At 30.3% G+C, this 21,094-nt stretch overlaps 1 protein-coding gene across 1 annotated transcript; it reads left to right on the forward strand.

Annotated features, from left to right (window-relative positions):
* Positions 1-14,890: 14,890 nt before the first annotated feature.
* On the forward strand, positions 14,891-20,387 carry LOC137819302 (probable mitochondrial-processing peptidase subunit beta, mitochondrial). The gene is made up of 9 exons (XM_068623103.1): positions 14,891-15,869; positions 17,176-17,340; positions 17,477-17,614; positions 17,709-17,860; positions 17,959-18,067; positions 18,885-18,983; positions 19,145-19,210; positions 19,851-19,958; positions 20,072-20,387. The coding sequence occupies exons 1-9, from the start codon at positions 15,228-15,230 to the stop codon at positions 20,156-20,158; spliced, it is 1,566 nt and encodes a 521-aa protein (XP_068479204.1). The 5' UTR covers positions 14,891-15,227; the 3' UTR covers positions 20,159-20,387.
* Positions 20,388-21,094: the final 707 nt, after the last annotated feature.

The raw sequence follows: 21,094 nt of genomic DNA on the forward strand, positions 1-21,094 counted from the left end.
TTTTTTTTGCATTTTAATGCATTTTGTCTTTTTTTTTTAATTGTTGTTTAAGCAATAATCTGGTTTCATGATTTGATTCAAGCTATATTTAGATAACTATAGAAAGATTAAAAAATATCTACAATATATTTTTATTTATAAATAAATTAAAAGAATTATTAAGAAAAATATTTTTAATATTTTCTTTAAATTTCTTCTACATTGTCTTTGTATGTCTTCCTCCATAATCTTGATATATTTTATAAAGTCCTCTTCTTTATTTCTTCTTTCTTGAGCCTTGAAGTAATCCCTCCCTTGATGATATAGGAGTCCTCTTGTATTGGGATCACATTATGATATACAAACATCACTTGCATGAGATCTCTGAAAAATTGTAAATAGGATAACATGATTAGTAGTTGAACATCTTTATCACTTTGTCTCTCAATTTTAATGCTTATCACTTGATTTTAGTTAGATGCCAGGATGAGTGTCGTGACTTTTTTGCAGGAGAAACAACACACACAAGGACAAGGTGGAGGCTCAAGTACATGGAGGCATAACAACAGAGCAATCTACAAACTTTCCTTTTTTTATGTTAACAAGAACAAGTTGAGGATAAGAATGACCAAATGGAAATTGCACAGTGAAAACTACTCGGGTTATTAAAGAAGAAGCGAAAAGGCTAAAAAGTTGACTTGTGGAAGCATGAAACTATTTTCAGTTCCCATCTCGGAACAATGTTACATTTGCAGTTTAAGAGTGATGTTATTGAATATAAATCTATATTCAAGGTCCCTAGGTGGTAACCCTGCAAAATGCCACAGTCTATGCAGTTGCAAGGCACATATGATGCATATTTATAGTATTTTTGGAAGATGGCATGATGCATTGTGTTAAATAAGGTAAAAGGCCTTGGTATCTGATGAAATTTTTACGGCAAGTGTATTACGTCAGAAGTAATAATTTGTCCCTGAGAACGGATATTGAACCCACAAGAAACATTTGAATTATCAAGTATAAGATTCACTAAATAGAAAACAAAATAATAAAGTTTGTTGGAAGTTTGTTGTTTATGATTACAAGAATTGTAAAGAAAGCAAGTTAAAGAGTTTGTTGGAAGTTTGTTGTTTATGATTACAAGAATGGTAAAGAAAGCAAGTTAAAGAGTTTGTTGGTCCAATTGGCAAAATTGGGATTAAGGTTCATCCTTCTTACTCTTTTGTATTTTGAAAAACATAGTAATATTCTATCCTTTGATTGATGTTGATGCCTATATTAAATTCATTTATATCGATTTTCGCATATAAAATTATAAAGAGAGTCTCCTAAATATTGATTCCCCGCATATTTATAAAAACTTTTTATCATTACGACTAGATGTTGAAAACAATTAACATTTCAAATTTATTCCTAGCATTCAAATATGTTAAGCATTATCATTTGGGTCAGAAACTTAGATATGCTTTTCAATCAAATCTAAGGATCTAAATCATGATAAACAAGCATTACAAATAAAATGACAATACCAATCATCAATCAAGAACAAAATATTATATTTAAATATCACCTCAATACGTAAGAGTTTAAATAGATTACTCCCAATCCCAAAGGGTAGAATTAGCCACTCATGTTGGTTATTACAAGCATGGAAAGTAAGAAAAGAAGATCCAAGATGTTCCTTCTTGACGGTTGCCTCCTCGAGGGTTTTCTATCACCCACTATTCTCCCATTTCATGTATAGGATTGTGCCTCACGCCTCATATTTAACTTAGTTGGACTTAGGCTAAGTGACTTCTCGTTTGGGCATGATTGGGCTTGCCTGGACGAGTTGGATGAAAACAAGCCCAACGTCTCTGGAATGATCTCGCCTGGGCGTGACTAAGCTCGCTTGGACAAGATCCTCTAGAAGCTTCTACCTTAGGCAAGTTTGGACAAGTGTTTAGAGCATTCTAGCTTTCCCTTTTTATCTTGTATATTCTCCTTTTGCCCTTTCATCTCCATTTTTTTCCTAAAATCCTGAAATTAACACAAATTTGGGAATAACTCGTTCTTATTCATATTATAGTCACAAAATATGTAAAATAAATTAAATTCATAAATTAGGAATTATGTTATAGTTATTTTATAAATGAATGTACATAAGTGTTTGTATTTTAATAGAAATATTACTGAAATATAACACTTAGTATTATCCTAACTTAGAGGTTTTTTTGTTGTATCTAATCCAACTTTTATTTCTCTGGATCCATTTAGATTCCATTGAAGTTATTTGTATGAGAATATTTTTTATGGTACTATTCATGTAGCTTTTGTGAAGTATTCCTTAAATATTTTTATTTATTCATTATGTTTATTTTTTTCTTAATATTCTCTAGTTGATTTAGTGACTTATACATTGGGGCGCCATTCCACAACTCAACTCATACATCAATAGATCAAATATTTCATTAAAAAAATAATTGACAACTAGAAAGAGGAAATTTTATTATAACTTATTATTATTACATTTTTAATATTTTATTACGATTTTTTAAAGATCCATGATTGTATTTGTGCATGAAAAATGCGTACACAAATGAAATAATATATAACTTTCAATAGGTTCACATTTGCTTTTGGAATATCCGAATAGGTAGCAAACTAAAAAAGAGAAATTATGAATGCTTTAGTCAGATATTTGAAGGATTTTTGTTGGTGCCAAAAGTGGAAAATTGCTTTAATTGTGTTGAACATGTTAAATTAAATTGTGCATTAATAACTTTGCAACGAAAGGTAAATTAGTTTTAACAGCTATGTATACATTATTACATACTAGTAATTTATTTTGATTAATAAGAATGCTCATATACAAAACGCATATCTACTAATAATATATATATATATAATAATTTTTCTTTCTTTAATATAAAAATTAAATATAATAATAAGTGTGATACATAAAAATATTTTATGAAAAATTGTAGATTTTTTAATCACTTTGATTTTTTTTATTTGAATTGAAACAAAGAAAAAGTTAATTAAATATTAATTTGATATTAGTGATTTTGATTTTGTTTTCTTGTAAAATAAATATTAATAAACTAAATTAAAATTTTCTATAAATATTAAATTATATTAAAAATTAATTATTCTTTAAATCCATGTAATTTTATAAAAAATTATTAATAAAAATATTAAATAGTATTTGCAATTTTATAAATAAATTACTTCATAACAAATATTTTTTTAAATTCAATATATATTATTTCTTCTTAATTTTTAACAAATTGAATTTTGGTAATGATTATATAATACAATTGATTTAATTTCTTCTTCTACATCAATCAGATCCACCACAAAACCTTCCATTCATTTACATTTACTCTTTTCTAATCTAAATAATCTCATTTATACTTATTTTCTCCTTCTTTGTTTATCTTTTCACCATCATCACAATCCAATGAAAATAATAGATTAAATAGTTCATTAAAACAATCATATTCATTTAACTTGACTAATTTTTCAAATAAGATTATAACTTTTTTATTTGACTACATTAAAAGTTGGACTAATGGATTATTTTGACCTGTTTTTTAAAAAATAAATAAAAAATAAATAGATTTAAATACAAGTTAAAAATCTAATATAAATTCTTAAAATTTAAATTATATTACTGAATTTAAATTTAAATTTAAATTTTAGTTATAATTGTAACACCCTAAAATGTACAGAAATCTTACAAAAATGATTAAAATAAAACATCATTCTCCACTTTTTTCCCTAAGCCCCTCTACCTCCACATATATCTACCCGCGTACATAGTACACTAGTCGCAATTCTTACACAAACAACACATGCAAGGGTAAACTATCGAAAATAAAATTTTAACATACAAAAATATAAGTAAAAAGAATAAGTTAGATTAATTATTTAAATATGTAATTTCATTTCATTTATTTATTTATCAATCATAATCATATAATACTTAATAGTCAATTACCATAATCCAACTTCATTCAAATATTATCATCAACAACAATCATATAGTCAACACATGGATCCATATACCAACAATATTCATCAGACATCTTCTGGAAGATTCGTATTAAGTGGGCTCTACCAGATACTAACATCTTATCCAATACCCAAAACATAGATTTACAAGCGAATACAAGAGTAAGGATAAAGTTAAGTTCAAACACCCAATACCGTGTGATTACAAGCGGTCATGGTGTGTATGAAATCCCTCATCAGTTTCTCACTTACTAATATCTTAGTATACGTGACTTAGATCATAAATGAAGCGAGATGATCTATGTTAAAACATAAATGTCAATACTTAATGCTACAAAAATCAACAACTCATACATTATCTCAAATCTATGATCTCAATCTTATATAATTTCATTGTCCTTATACGATGCATATCATTCACATATAATGCATATCAATCACTCATACATTATTTAAGATTTCTCAAATCAATCACATATCTCAATTTCATACACATTTCATCATTCACTTCGGACATTTCAGTACAATTTCAACTATTCAAACTCATAAACTCGCCAATCCATAATCAAATTCAATTTAAGTAACTTTATACCTTAGCATGCATAATCCAGTTACTATATTAACTTATTATCTAAATCAACTATGGTTCTACAAAAAAAAAGATAACTTCTCTCTTACATATAATTTCTTATAATGAGAAAATTCATGTTCAAGAAGGGGGATCACTCTAAAATCTAAAGACCTAAAACAAGTTATCCAAACATTACCAAATTTTAGGATGAGCTTAATCAAGTTGAGAGAAACATTTTCTTAACTAGCCATACTAAGATTGATGATTAAATCATAGAGAAAACATAGAATAAGTGATCTTTAGAGTAAAAATGAATTGTTTGAAAATTTGATCGAGTAGAAATGTTCATGACTTCTTAGCTCCTAGAGAGTGATGAGATTTTGAAATAGATGAAAATTGAAGAAAAAAAATAAAAAGAGATAAGAGAAAGTGTGAGGGAGAGACACATTTAGAGAGATTGTTTCGAGGAGTTACAACAATAAGTTGATGTAAATAAATATAAATTATAATATATGTATGTATTTTAAAAAATAATATCATTTTTTAAATATAATTATTAATTTATAAAGTGAATTAGTTCATAAAATTGTATGTATCAATCTGACTTAAGTTTATTTAAATTATTGATGAAACAGAATGGAAAAAAAATGATCCGATTCAATTTAAGTTACAAATTTTTTAACTTGATCTCATATATTTTGTAAACTTTTTGAAATTTATTTATTTTGCGAAATTTTCAAGTCATACCCTGATACTAAACTTATTTTTATAACTTTATACCTGCATGAAAATCATCCATGTTCAAAGATTTCTATCATTTTGTGAAAAATCTCAACAAAAATAATCCTATCATACAAATATTAATTATAATACAGTTTACATATTTAAATATTTAGTACAAATATTAATAATACATCAAATAAATCTCTTTTTAGAATGAACACTATAAAAATACTAGTTTGTATTGTTAACTATGAAAGAAACTTTCTTTTACTATTTGTATTTTTTTTTCTTTCAAATGTATATAATAGAAAATACACATTAATCTATCCTTTGTTTTTATTCCTCATCACCAAACCCTAATAAACAAATTAGTCTTACTTTTTTAATGTTAGAGTGGGGTAGTTAGTAACTTAAGTATCTTTCCTTTATATTCTGCTCAATTAAAATATTATTTTTCTTTCCAAGATTAAAAAAGTATTTTTATTTATATTTTAATCACGAAAAAAATATACAGTGCTGACGAAGGCATTGTTTGGCTTTCCATCAATGAGTTACAACTCAACTTGAATTTAGTATAACGTACTTATTCGTTTTTAAATGTTTCTGTTTTCAAACTCTTGAAATTTATTCGAATGTTCATTCATAAACTATTATATATTTTCCAACTACAATGTGACACCAATCAAAATCCAGCTCTCACAGAAAGCAATGCTATGGAAAATAATATATGCTTATAATGCTTTTACTTCCTTCAATTTTCAAACTATGAATTGGTTTTCTTTTAACTGTGTCAGACATAAAATATTACTTGGTACAAAGTATTTATTAGTGTTTGTTCATGATTAATTTCTATCTTAAAGTCTTCTTCTAATTATTTTTTTTTTTACAGAAAAAAATAAACTCATCTTCTTATAAAAGGTAAAGATAATTTCGTCAATTTAAAAACACGAGAAATATTAAATTTAAGTTTAAAAAAATTAAGAAGTAAAAACATACTTTTTCTCATCATAGCTTATAGTTTAAACCTGTGATTAAATATCGTGTTGATAATTATACTAATTTGTAATTTTTAAAAAATTTCGACTTATAAGGATGATTATTCATATTTTTTTATTAAATATTATAACATACAATACTATTAAATTTACTTTATTGAAACATTTATGGTCTTGTTCGGTATTGTTGAGGTCTGGAGAACGATTGTTGGATGCATTTGTCGGTCGGTCACTTATGTCTTCGATCCTCTTCTCTTGCTACTTTCCTTTCGTCTCTCGTCTTCTCTCATAGTCGTCCGGGGACACAGGTTCGAATGTACCTGTAGAAGGCATTCCGACGATCAAGTCAGTAAGGGACTCAACTCTCTGTTGTCAGAGTACTGATTTTTGGAATATGCACTATTTATATTACCTTAATGCACCTCTGTTAGTGAGTCGGATTAGGGGATTGATTCATGTTTAAGGTTGCATAGTTAACCTTGTTGACTTGGTGAACCCATGACTCGTCAAAGTGGGTCGATCGATCGCATACAGACTTATAGACCCCGTTATCGTAAACAAACGATCAGATGATTTGTGTTAATGACCGAATCGAAGTGTATGTCAGACCGTACTAATACAATTTCTTAAATATTTTATTTAATTTATTATTCTCCAATAAAAAAATGGACAAACAATCCATATGGAAGCTATCTGAAAATAAAAACAAAAGTAGAAATCACAGGAGAGATAAAAAGATATTTAAGTTTATAAGATTCTTTTAATAATTGAAAGAGAAAAGTTAGAATTGCATATATATTTTATATGTTTGAAAAATAGAGAAGTATTCGAAAATGAAAAATAAGTGGAAAAATCCACGAGTAGTGTCATAAAAATGCATTATTATTTTTGTTATATCGTAGTACTGAATTGTCCTTATTAAATTGTTGTACGTCAGAATTTTCATCCTTGTCTCGAATAAAACCATGCATAAAAATGGTTCATTGTCTTATCTTCTTCAGTTTTTTAGAAGATGAAAACAATCATGACATTACTTTTTCCTATTGAAGACTATTATTGAATTCATTTAATTAAATATCATTAAGAAGAATTAACTACAAATACATGATTAGAAGTAATAGTTAAGAAACAACTACATTATTGAGTGTTTTATGTGAAGTTGTTATTCAACATAGTTTATTAGTATTTTAAGACTACATCTTATACTAATCTTATTCAACTTAAAGATAAGTAAAGTTTAATAAATAATTATTTTTGTTAATGATCAGATTGAAATACTACTCAAATGACTCCACCTTAATGCGAAATTGTTATTGAGTTTAGCCTAAAATAATATAAATTTTATACACTTTTAATTTTCAAAATAAATATTTTCTCTTTTTTATACACTTTTAATTTTCATAATTAATATTTTCTCTTTTTATACACTTTTAATTTCGTAATAAATATTTTCTCTCTTTTTTATACACTTTTAATTTTCATAATAATTATTTTGTCTGATCATTTTCTTCCATTGTAGTCTCTTACGATGAATACAAAAGGATACGTATAGATGTCGAAAGTATTGATAAGCACTAGGAATCTATAAACTATAATATAGAATAAATAAATAAATATTCTCTTGGCTTTGCACTTTTGCTTGTCACTATTCATTAGTTATATATTATATATCATCACTAAAATAAAGTAATTATTATAATAATAATGATTATTATTATAATACGTATGTCGGTGCCTTGTCTGCCAGCAGAATTTGGCAAAACCATGGGTTGCTGTTGATGTTGTTTTGTTACTCAGATCTTGAACTTTTCGAAACTGCTTCTATTGTTTTCTTATAATAATAAAAGTTCAACATTAAAATAAGAAAATAAAAAAATTCAGTGAAAATACACTAACCCTTTTTTTTATTAATACGAAGAAACAGAAAAAAAAACTTGATTATTTTTTAAGTAATGTCTCTTCTTTCGATTACGATTATGTGACATTAAGGGTTTAATTTCAAGTAATTGAACATGTGAAAGTAGAAACACAAATAAATTTTTGACGAGGGAGTTTTGTGATTTAAATTAATTATGTTCATTAACACAATTAAATATAGTGTAATTACTAAATGGGATGTGATTTAAATGAGCTATTGTTTTATTTGTTTTTTTGACTATACCCTTAAGGTTTGTTATTTCTCAAAAATAAAAATGTATAAGGACCATCAAACAAGTCATTCTTGGGCCATGCTATTGGCACTTCCCAAGTTACTATTTGAACTCCCAACATTTTACTGATCATTCTCTATTCATTCTTAATAAAACAGTTTTCTAAATTCAAAATTCCCTTGATTCATTAGTTCATTATCATGCAATTAAAATAATTTGATTCATTTTGTAGTATATTTGATCACTGTTAAAAGAGATCATTTGTGCAATAATTAATTCAATTACTATTAACAAAGGTAACCTGCAGTGTACATAATTCAATTTTAATTATAAAAATCATTTGTATCATAATTAATTTGACTACTTTAAAAAAAAAATTGTATGTAGAATTAATTACACAATGAAAACTTATTTTTGCTAAAGTTATTTTAGGGTTTTGTCTAAAAAGAGGGAGGTTTGAATACCAATGAAGATGTCAATGCCTACTGCAGAATCCTAAGAATTGTCTCATTCTTTGAAATGGATCTTCTTCTGCTCCATGATTTTCTTCAAACATCTAGATTAGTATATTTTGATTGATATATTTGATATATAAATGTACTCTTTTAAAATCTTTGATACATTCCCAAAAATATTATCCAAAATGTATTTAAGAACTTCTGGATTACAGATTTCATGAAGCAAAAAATAAGAGTTTTGGGATGTTTTATAATGCATAACACATTTCAAGATTGTGTATGTCATAATAAAGTGGAATATCTTGCTAAAACCATTGCATAATAATGATAAAAAATATTTTACATAATTTTTTACTGGTAGAAATACTTGTGTATTTTGATAGTTAAATTTAATATTTATTTTTTAAAATGTAATAAATTTATTCAAGTATAATACTTTTTACTATTTTTTATTTTATATATGTATAGTTTATAATTTGAATGAAAATAATGTTGAAGAAGTAATATAAATTACAATTTTGTGTGAAAGAAAAAAGAAAGATAATTATTTTGTGAAATAATTGAAATCTGTATATCAGTGGGTGGATGGGTAATTTATATTCATTATTAATATTTTTATCTTATTTATTGTTGTGTTTCATAAAAAAATAATTATGTAATTTAAAATATCATAATTTAAAAATATAATTAAAAATAAAAGAAGAATAATATATATATATATATATATATATAATGAAAGAATCTTTATTATATATTATTATAAATAATTCTAAAAAGTATATTTTAAATTGTGTAATCTATAGTTATAGTTTTAATATAATAAATGTCTTAAAAAAATTAAAGATAAAATTGAAATTTAAAATAATGTAAAAACGAAAGTTAAGGTAGAGGGAAAAAAGAAAAGTGTTTCTTGTAACTTCATTTATAAGAAAAGCCCACTAACCACCACAAATTGAGAGGGTTCTTTCTTCCTGCACCTCCATAGTTTCTCCTAACACCCACAAGTCCAAGTTAGACAAAAGACTATTTTATCCTTAAAATAATACATTTTGGGTTGTAAAATTTGAAAATGTATTTTTTTTATTTACACCTCTTAGATTGTAGAATCCGGAAGATACAGAAATACTTTCCAGATTCTACAGTTTGGAATATTTTTTTTAAAATACATTTTGGACTACAAAATCTAAAAGGTATTCTCATATATGAAAATACCTTTCAAATTCTATAACCCAAAAATACCTTTTGGATTCCATAATCTGAAATGTATTTTTTTTTAAAGAAACCCATTATGAATTATAAAATCCAGAGTTTTTTTGGATCACCTATTCCGAAATAAAAAACATCAACAAAATAATGTTTTACCTATGTCTTCTTCTGATGAAGACACTTTTATAGATGCAAATAATGTGGCCTATGATGGTATGGTCATTAATGCACAACCTTTTTCTATAATGACTCCTACATAGATGAAGAAATGAATGAAGTACAAACAATGGTCATTTTGTCTTCAGTTCCATAAGCTATTCAAAAACATTTTGATGGTGTTGTACATTATGGTTTTGTTGAGATAGAATATGCTTTTGAGGATGATGAGGCTTCTACTCCTAAAAAATATTCTCTCATTCACATATTGTTTCCAGAGGAGTGGATACATATGTTTCACAATCCAGACTATGTCCTAGTGGATGAGTATTTATGGATTGTTCCTTCTTTGATTTTTCCTGACATAACTCAATCATCTGTTCTAGAGACAGGTGACAAACACAGGTTTAGAAGACTTCATCACAACATACGACAAATGGAAAACTCAAGGTACACCCTAATTAGCTTGGACAAAACTAACTTTGACTATAATTTGTAAAGTGTTAATTTTGTTCAACTAGCTTGCAAAGGAATAAAGAGTTTAACCTTTCATGGATGGAAATGATGTTCATTCAAACACTTCAACAAATTGTTATTTGAGAGTTCATCTTTTTCACATAATTTGATCTGATCATGGTGCATATTTCTTCGTATCAAAGGACTTTCCCACCAAAGGCAAACATATGGGAACTGGATGCATATGCTGATGAAAATGTTCCTTTCTACGCTTCACTAAGTTTGATAGATATGATTGTTGTAGGCTTTGAGACTAATATGCTCCTACCATGGATCCATCATTCAAATTCAACATACAATCCAATCCCATATGAGATTGATCATGTCCATCTCGAGCAAAGTGAGGAACATGAAGAATGGAAAGGTTATGTTGATCTATTTGAGCTTCATATAACGTGCTAGTTACTTATATAAGAGAGTCATAAATGCTACAATGTTATAAAGCTCTATCAGCAACATGCTAACAAAACCTTCTTTGTGTTTGGGTTTGTGCATCCAAGCATCAATCACAAAACAAAGTTTTATGTAGCAATGGGTCGTCCTCATAAGTGCTTACCTTATAACATGTAAAAAAGGTAAAGAGGTCATCTAAGCTGATGAAGACAAAACCTCTCACTTGTTTAAAAAACCCCTAATCAGACCATCACGCCTCAAGTTTTCTTCTCTTATGAAGAAAGAGAAAGAAAAATGGAATTCATGATAAGTGTCATATTTCAGTAATATTTCATTGGAAACTCACTCAATACTCGTCCAAGAAAGATCACTCCTTGACGGTTGCCTCCTCTAAGGTTTTGTATCTATCTCTATTCTCCCTAATGTTTAGGATTATGCCTTATGCCTTCTATTTGGAGTTAGGATTTAAACTCAGGACCAAGTACAGAGTATCAACCTAACCACTGGGACAAATGATCATTCTTGAAATATAAGGATTGTAGTATCGTCTTATTTTCTTACAAACAAGAAAAAACCTTTGTTATTTATACACTGTTGACACTCAGATTAGGCGAACGAATATTTTGACAATTTTAGAGAGTGTTTCTCTGCTAGGGTTTTTCCCTGTATCTTGCGATCTTATCAAGAACCCACCAATTCTTGTGGCGATCATCCTTAGGCTTATCAAACTTTGTTTGTGGTGTCTTCCTTTATCCGGTTTCTATTGTTACTGTTTTGAATTTATTCTGTTCTATAACCCTAAATTCCCAATTTTATTGTCATTTCTATTTGGATTCATATCAGTTGGTATCAGAGCAAAGGTTTGAGTATCAACCTAACCACTGGGACAAATGATCATTCTTGAAATATAAGGATTGTAGTATCGTCTTATTTTCTTACAAACAAGAAAAGACCTTTGTAATTTATACACTGTTGAAACTCAGATTAGGCAAACGAATATTTTGACAATTTTAGAGTGTTTCTCTGCTAGGGTTTTTCCCTATATCTTGCGATCTTATCAAGAATCCACCAATTCTTGTGGCGATCATCCTTAGGCTTATCAAACTTTGTTTGTGGCGCCTTCCTTTATCCAGGTTTCTATTGTTACTGTTTTGAATTTATTTCGTTCCGTAACCCTAAATTCTCAATTTTATTGTCATTTCTATTTGGATTCATATCACAAATCCTTTATTTTACTTTATTTAATTTCTTGCAAATTCACCATACAAACAACTTTTTCCAACAAACTTTTACATATTATCTTATATTTAGTGAATATTATACTCGAGAATTCAACTGTTCCTTGTGGGTTCGATATCCGTTCTTAGGGAAAAATTTATTACTTCTACCACGGTACATTTATCGTAAAATAGTCATCAAGTTTTTGCGTCATTTCTGGGGAACAGTTTTAATTCTCACTACAAAAAATTCCTGAATATTGTGATTTTTTTTTGTTTCTTGTTTTTAATTCTTTATTATTTTTTTATATTTGTTTTAAATTTTATAATTTTATTTTTATTGCTAGTTACTCATTGTACTAACCCTTGAGTGAGTTGTCTTATATGATATTAAGAGGACAAATTTCCAAAGATCAATTACAATTTGAATCAAAGATTGAAAAGGCAGCTCGGAAGAATAGGATTAAGAAGAGAAAAGAAAAAAAAGGAGAAATTAGAGAACAATCTTCAACTACTTCTTCCCTTCTCATTGAATTTTTTTCAAGAAAGCACCAACCACCACAACCTAGAAAAACACTTATAGATTTTGTTATGCAATAGGGACCAAGACATTTTTCTAGTATCGCAATACCTTCTACAACTAAGGTCTTGGAGATGAAACCTGCATTCTCAGTCTCATCAGTACCCATCAATTTACAACAATGGACCATGAGGATCCATATACACATTTATCTACATTCTAGGAAATTGGTGGAAACAATTGGTTTTAATCAAGTGATATTGAAAATGTTTATCTGCGTTTGTTTATTTTCTCATTGGCAGGAAAAGCTAAGGAATGACTCAAATCACATCCAAATCAGAGCCTTACTAGTTGGAGGGATGTAGAGGAAAAAATTTTACAAAGATTTTTTCCATTATCTTGCTACTATAAAGCAAAGTCTGATATTTGTATGTTCAGCCAAGGATAAGATGAAACCTTCTATAAAACATGGGAGAGATTCAAGTGATGCTGAGAAAGTGCCCAAATAATGGGTTTGAAGACATTGCCCAATTTAGTATTTTTCATAATAGTCTCAGATCTAATATCAAAATGCTTCTAGATCTTGTAGCTGGTGGCACAATGATGGTTGTTGATGCGACAAAGGTTATTGATGCATTGACATCAACAGATTATGAAGTCCAACATGATAGACAAATTGAGTCAAAGAAAGGGATCTTGGACCATAATACTTCAAATGCACTCTTGGCTCAGAAAAAAAATTATAACATAGTAGATGGAAGCATTAGCAAAGCAGATATCTAAGCTGCCGCAAAAATTACAAGTTGTACATTCTTATCAGAGCCAGATTCAATCCATGAAGTCTGATTTTTGTGGAGGTGATCATCCAAATGGTCACTGTTCTTTTCAAATAAATCCATCTGAAGAAGATGTCCATTATTTGGGAAGCAATCAAAATCAAAGTTTTGGATGGAAACAAGATGTTGGTCCATCTAGTAAGCAAGGCCCCTTTCAACAATAACAACCACTATATCCTTTACCTCAGAAGAGGACAAGTAAATTGGAGGATACCTTGTTTATGCAAGCATCATTGTCCAACCAAAAGAATATTGACACTTCTATTCGAAGTTTGAAGACACAAGTGGGACAAATAGCAAAATAATTGGATGACTCCTAGAATAGTCAATCTATAACCAACACATAGACAAAATCCAAGGATCAATGTAAGTCAATTACTACTAGAATTGGAATAGTTATAGGAGAGGGGATTGATTACAATTTGATTATTGGTGAGGAGAAAAAACATGAGGAAAGAAAAAATGAGTGTAAGGGAGAAGAAGGAGAGGAAAAAGAAAAAGAGAGTGTACATGAAGAAAAGAAAAAGAGATCTTAATATTGACATGTGCTTGCGCGAATCATCTTGATAGACAGAAGACAAAAACAACCATTACAACACAACATAAGCTTCAATATATTTTTGTTAAGATATACAACATACACTATAAAAACTATATGTTTATCGTCTAATGAAAACTTTACTTATCATACGAAACAAAAACGGTAACACATTTTATTATTTATCAAAATAAAGTATTTGCATCTTATATGATTTAGTGATTACACCTCACTTTGTTGTAATAACCTGTTAATCAAAATTACTAATTAGTGAACTTCACTTTACAAAATATTTATAATACAAGATATAAATATTATAATATAAAAATATATTAATAATTCATCATGTTGTAAATATTTTATTTTTATTTACATGCGTATCAATTATATATATTAGATATATAATTTCATAAAAAATCTACTCTTTTCAATCCGAAAAGTTTAATATTTAATATTTTTCTAGTTATTCATGTTTTACATCTTGTTTTTGTTTTTCACTTTCTTTTCAAATACATTTGTGGAAAAGGAAATTAGTATATTAAAGAAGTACTTATCATACTCATACTACTATCCCTTTTAGAACTTTGTGAACAATCCTTACATATACATATTAGATTGAAGTCATCATATTCTTTTATACACTTTCCTTATGCCTTCACAGAAATTTCTCATAAATAATACCAAATCAGAAATTTGAATAGAAAATGGGGAGATATGAGTCACTAACTAACTAACTAACTAACTAACTAACTAACAGTGACCCTTAGAAAAGAAACAAACTAAGTACGTGTTTGGCATTGGTCAAATTAATTCCGAATGAGATGCTGCTGAAGGTGGAACAGTGAGTTTCTCACAAACACATTCACACTCTTTTTCTTCTTTTTGTTCTTTTTCCAACATCTCATATCCTCACTGTGATCGAACCCACAAACTCAACCCGGTAAGGTCCAAACCTCCATCGGACCCACCCGCCATGGCCTCCAACCGCCTTCTCACCCTCACCCTCACCCGCCGCCTCCGTCACCCCACCTCCGCCCGCCCCTTCTCAGCCGCCTCGACGATCTCCGCCCGCCCCGCCCCGCCCCCACCCGACGCAATGCTCTACGACCGCCTCGCCTCCGCCACCAGTGCCAAAATCCGCCGCCTCGACCATCCCGACCCCCGCTTCCTCAAGCACGGCAGCCCGGTGCCCTCCGACACCGACCACACGCGCTTCCTCGGCGCTCCCCAAACCCGCGTGACCACGCTCCCCAGCGGCCTTCGCGTGGCTACCGAGTCCTCCCTCGCCGCACGCACTGCCACCGTCGGCGTTTGGATCGACGCCGGGTCGCGGTTCGAGACCGAGGAAAGCAACGGCACCGCGCATTTCCTCGAACACATGATCTTCAAGGGCACCGCGAAGCGCACCGTGAAGGAGCTCGAGGAGGAGATCGAGAACATGGGAGGGCACCTCAATGCGTACACCTCACGCGAACAGACCACGTACTACGCTAAGGTGACGAACAAGGATGTTCCCAAGGCTCTTGATATTCTGGCTGATATCTTGCAGAATTCGAAGTTCGATGATAATAGGATCATCCGTGAGCGTGATGTGATTCTGAGGGAAATGGAGGAGGTAAATGGTTAATGTGATTTTTTTTCATCTTGTTTATTTTGTGTTGATTTTGAATGTTGGTTTTTTAAGCGATCGTGTGTGTGTGTTTGCTTTGAATTGTGGGAAATGGAGGGGATGATGCTTGTGTTTTATTTTGTTATTTATTTTTGTGTTAACATTGAATGTGTTGATTGTTTTGATGTGATTGAGGTTTCTTGTTTGCCTTGAATTGTGGGAAATGGAGGAGATGATGTTTTTTTCCTTATTTTTGTGTGTGTTGATTTTGAATGTGTTGTTGTTTTGGTGCAATTGGGTGTGGAGGTGTTTTTTTTTTTTGTTTTATTATGGGAAATGAAGGAGATGACTATTCCATGAGAATCCGAAGTGCACTTCTGTTAAATTGTTATGATTTTCGTTTGTCCTTTTCATTTTGTGGTAATATCGGAGTGATTATTTTGTTGTTGCAATTGGGTGTTTTTTCTTCCTGCTTTGCATTATTGGAAATAGAAGGGAAAATGGAGCAGATTTGAATTACACATTTTTTCCTTCCTATGGTTTCAATGTTTTTTTGTCGTTCCATTTTTTGTTAATCTTTTGAAGATATTGTTGCCATCGCTTTGTTTTTTTGCTTTGTGGGAAATGGAAAAGGTAATATCAATGGGGGGATTTGAATTGCAAGTTTATTTATATTTAGTGATTTCTATATACTTTTCTTTGTTTCTCTATTTGGTGTTAGTCATAAAGGTATTCTTTTCGGGAAAATTGGGTGTAGAGGTGTTTTCTGGCTTAAATGGGAAGTGAGAGAGTTGATGAACAGTAGTATTTAAAATTGAATTGAATTATTTATTTATTTATTAAGATTTCTTCATTAAAAGAAAGCATTGCATTTTGGTCTTTTGGATGATTTTTTTATAAAAAAAAAATCAGAAAGCATTGCATCGGTCATCGGTCATTTGGATCGATTGTTAACTTTTTTTTATTAGTTCGGTTTCTGAATAGCACGAGGTTTTATTTTGATTTAGAATTCGGTTGTAATTTTTTTTTATACGTCCTTACTTGCAAGATAATCACTTGATCCCATATTATCTACTTGTAGAACTATAATAGTCTCGCCATTTTGTTTTTGTGTCTATATGATGAGAACAATTAAGAAGATTTTTAATGTTAAGTGTGCATATATGTCTGCGCGTGTCAAGTGCATTGCTATGCAATATCACTTTTACTTATTTGAGTTTATTTAATTCCTTTCTGTCTTCCTGTTTCTTTCATGATTTGGTTTATGAAAGGCTAACACAGTAATATTCTCATAATGTGCAACTGCTTTTAGGTTGAGGGACAAATGGAAGAAGTAATCTTTGACCATTTACATGCAACTGCTTTCCAGTACAGTCCACTTGGTCGAACAATTCTTGGACCTGCTCAGAATATCAGGACAATCACTAAAGATCATCTGCAAAACTACATTCAGACACACTACACAGCTCCTAGAATGGTATGCAGAAATTATTGACCTTCTGATAATATTCTTACTACATTGTTATTCTGTGACATTTCATACAGTGTATCTTTCAATTCCTAAATAAGACAAAATGTCCTCATGACTGTGTGGTTTGGGTCTGATTTCTTAGGTGGTTGCCGCATCTGGAGCTGTCAAGCATGAAGAAATTGTAGAGCAAGTAAAAACGTTGTTTACCAAGTTGTCAACAGATCCCACCACAGCTTCTCAATTAGTTGCAAAAGAACCAGCCAACTTTACTGGTTCCGAGGCAAGATCATTAGAATAAACACGTTGAGTGCATAAAAAACTGTCTTGTTTTGTAGTGAAAATTAATAACTACTTTAATATGTTTTTAAAAACAGGTTAGAATTTTGGATGATGATATTCCCCTTGCACAATTTGCTGTAGCTTTTGAAGGTGCTGCATGGACAGATCCTGATTCCATTGCTCTGATGGTCATGCAAGCTATGTTGGGTTCTTGGAATAAATCCACAGGAGGTGGAAAGCACATGGGGTACGCCACTTGGGCACTTTTTTAACCCCCAAAATAAAAAAAACTAGCTGCTCTGCCTCCTCATGATCACATAACACAGTAAATTTTCCTTGTTACAGTTCTGAGTTGGCGCAACGAGTTGGCATTAATGAAGTTGCAGAAAGCATGATGGCCTTCAATACTAATTATAAGGATACAGGTCTCTTTGGTGTTTATGCTGTTGCTAAGGTGAGTCATTGTGTACATTCTTAGATTCACAATGCATTTGTTTATTGTGTTACATGTAGATTTGAATACAAGCACCATGTATCTCCACACACATACCAACTTTTAGCCCTCTTGGATGCTTCTAATCCTCTTTGATTTTTCAACATTTCTTTCCTAATTTTGTTTTGAATCATAAAATTCAAATATAATGAAAAGATACTTCAAATATAACATATAAATCATATATAATGTTCAATATAAAAATTTAAATAGCTAAATAGAGTAAAATAACTTAGGCAGATCAAAGCAAATCAGATTATAAAAGAAATGGCTCATGCCCACTCTCCTGGAAGCTATACTTTGATTTAGACAACTAATAATTTATAATTAGCTAGAAAAAACCCACTTGACTATACTGAAACATGAGGGCCTAATGCAATAAACCCAATAAAAGTTGGAAGTATGTATTTTGTATGGTGCAAAATCATCTTCCTGATCCTTCCACATGTGGTATTTAACACACATTAGATTCTTTTGGCATTGTGAATTCTATAATTTATTTGTGAACTCGAAAGAACTATATAAATCTATTAGAATATATATTGTTTTATCTATATAAACCTATTAGAATCTGGAGTGTTGTGGGTGGCTATGCTAATCTTAACTGTGTGTAATGTACATGAATTGCTTTATTTCAAGCAGTGCATGAACATTTTATTTTTTTAAAGAACATTATGCACAAGTTGCATACAAAATACATTGTCTTCCGCAACCTCTGGCTCTACAATAATCTTTACATTTTTATGTAATGAAGATGCATTTTTAATTTGTTCTTTAGAAGGATTGCTTGGATGACTTAAGCTATGCAATAATGCATGAGACAACCAAGTTGGCTTATAAGGTTTCAGAAGATGATGTCACTCGAGCTCGTAATCAGGTGTGTACCATTGCTCCTATTTTGCACAGTTTCTTTACCCTGCTAATTTAATGTGAAAATAGGAATTTTTCTTTTGCATGCAAGATATGTTAGATTAGTGGTGCTCCATTTATTTCTGTATTCTGTTCATTGGTAGCTACTTAAAATTGTGTTTTTCACAGTTGAAATCTTCACTCCTGCTCCACATAGATGGAACAAGTCCAGTAGCTGAAGATATTGGGCGCCAGGTACAATAAATCTTAACTCAAAACAACTTTCATGACCAAAGAAAAAATGTGTAAATAAAATTATTTAACACTACTACAATTAGAAAACTATTACCTGTTTGGCGCAAAGTTCACCCGTGACTTATTACTTTCTTTTCAAAAAGCAAGTCATAACTTGAAGCCAAGACTTGTAGATGACAGCTTAATAGAAAAGAGAGGCCTACTATTTTTCATGCCTATTCACTTTAGAGATCCCAGGCCCAAACACAAACTCAAACAATGTGATGTAATGTTGCTGAGTGTTGTGGGTGCGTGAGTTGTGAAAGAAAAAGATTCCCATTTTCAACTAGGAATATGATGATTAAATAAAAGATAATAATAGTACAACGAGATTCCGAAGCAGAAAACCTGATACTTTTTTATGTTTACATACTATTTAACAGTTTTGGCAAGAGATTGTGTATAGAACCTTCTTTTATTTAGGCTCATAACTTTTGTCTAAAATTTATAAGATGTCATTTCAATGGTCAATAAGCTTTTCATGCTGAAATTTCCTTGTTGTTTACCCTATGCAAATAATTGAATCTATACAATACAATGTTTTGTTGCTACCATTTGATAGTTCCTATTCTTATTACTTTTTATGTGGTCATCATTCCAGTTACTCACCTACAACAGAAGAATACCATTTGCAGAATTGTTTGCTAGAATTGATGCTGTGGATGCAAGCACAATAAAACGTGTTGCTAACCGATTTATTTATGACAAGGTTTTGTGTGAACCAATCTTATTAATCTTTCAATAACACAAACGCCAGTTCATTTTCTAGGCATTTTGTTCCGTCAGCTTCTCTCAGCACTCACATTACATTTGGCCTTGCAGGATATTGCAATTGCTGCTATGGGACCTATTCAACGTTTGCCTGATTACAACAAGTTCAGACGAAGAACCTACTGGAATCGATATTAGTTTTTATTAGTTTATGTTTCTTCAACATCCCAGGAGATGTGCCCAAGGAATCAAATTTACACCTTGTATGTCTCAAAATATTGTTACAACATTCATTATTTATTTGGTATAGGCATTTTTTAACAGAGAGAAATAAGTATGCTATTCTTTCTCTTTGTAATTGTGCTTGACTCCTACCACTTGTTGAAAGTTTTAATGACTAAAAGTTGTCATTGTTTCTCAAGAACAAGAGTCTGATTTCCTAACCCTCTTAACTCGTGAATAATTAGTGAGATTTACATAGGAGTTTAATCTTTTATTAAAAGTTGACATTTACCGCATCATTATTTCAAAGTTGAACAATCATATAAAAATTTGCATCAAAGAAAAAGGAAAAGGAAAAACAAACACAAAAATATGGGACTAAACCAACTCATGCTCACATACAACCAAACTCTCACAAATGAAAAATACAAAACAAAAATGTGAGTTGATACCTATTACGAAAAGAATCTTAGACTAATAAAAAAAAGGAAGAACACCTTAAACCAAGAAAGACCAATTTATTATCAATTCCAAATTTGGAAAGATGATCAAACATTGCCTTCACTAAACAAAAACATGTGAATTTGAAAGTGCATAGGTCTGCAACTTTTCATACATTTCATCCATCTTCTTCTAATAACCTTGAGAATAGACTAAGGACGAGGAAAATCTTCACAAACCATAACCATAGTAGAATTACATTCCAACTACAAACATTTATGACAATAAATTCTAACATTTTCTATAGCCATGATAATAACTATAAGTTTCACATAAAAATATTTGTTGATACCCAAATAAGAATAGAAACCTCTTGTGTTCCCCTTGACTCTCGTCGAAAATACCATCACAAGCAACATGTCCATGACATCCTCTAACAACACCATCTGTGTTGATCTTAACTCATCCAAC

This window comes from Phaseolus vulgaris, chromosome 10 (genome assembly GCF_000499845.2).
Source record: "Phaseolus vulgaris cultivar G19833 chromosome 10, P. vulgaris v2.0, whole genome shotgun sequence".
Classification (NCBI taxonomy): domain Eukaryota; kingdom Viridiplantae; phylum Streptophyta; class Magnoliopsida; order Fabales; family Fabaceae; genus Phaseolus; species Phaseolus vulgaris.

Coding starts and splice junctions, on each gene's coding strand:
- LOC137819302 (XM_068623103.1), top strand. CDS start 15,228: ATGGCCTCCAACCGCCTTCTCACCCTCACCCTCACCCGCCGCCTCCGT. Junction 15,870..17,175: donor TTCTGAGGGAAATGGAGGAG/GTAAATGGTTAA, acceptor AACTGCTTTTAG/GTTGAGGGACAAATGGAAGA. Junction 19,211..19,850: donor CTGAAGATATTGGGCGCCAG/GTACAATAAATC, acceptor TCATCATTCCAG/TTACTCACCTACAACAGAAG.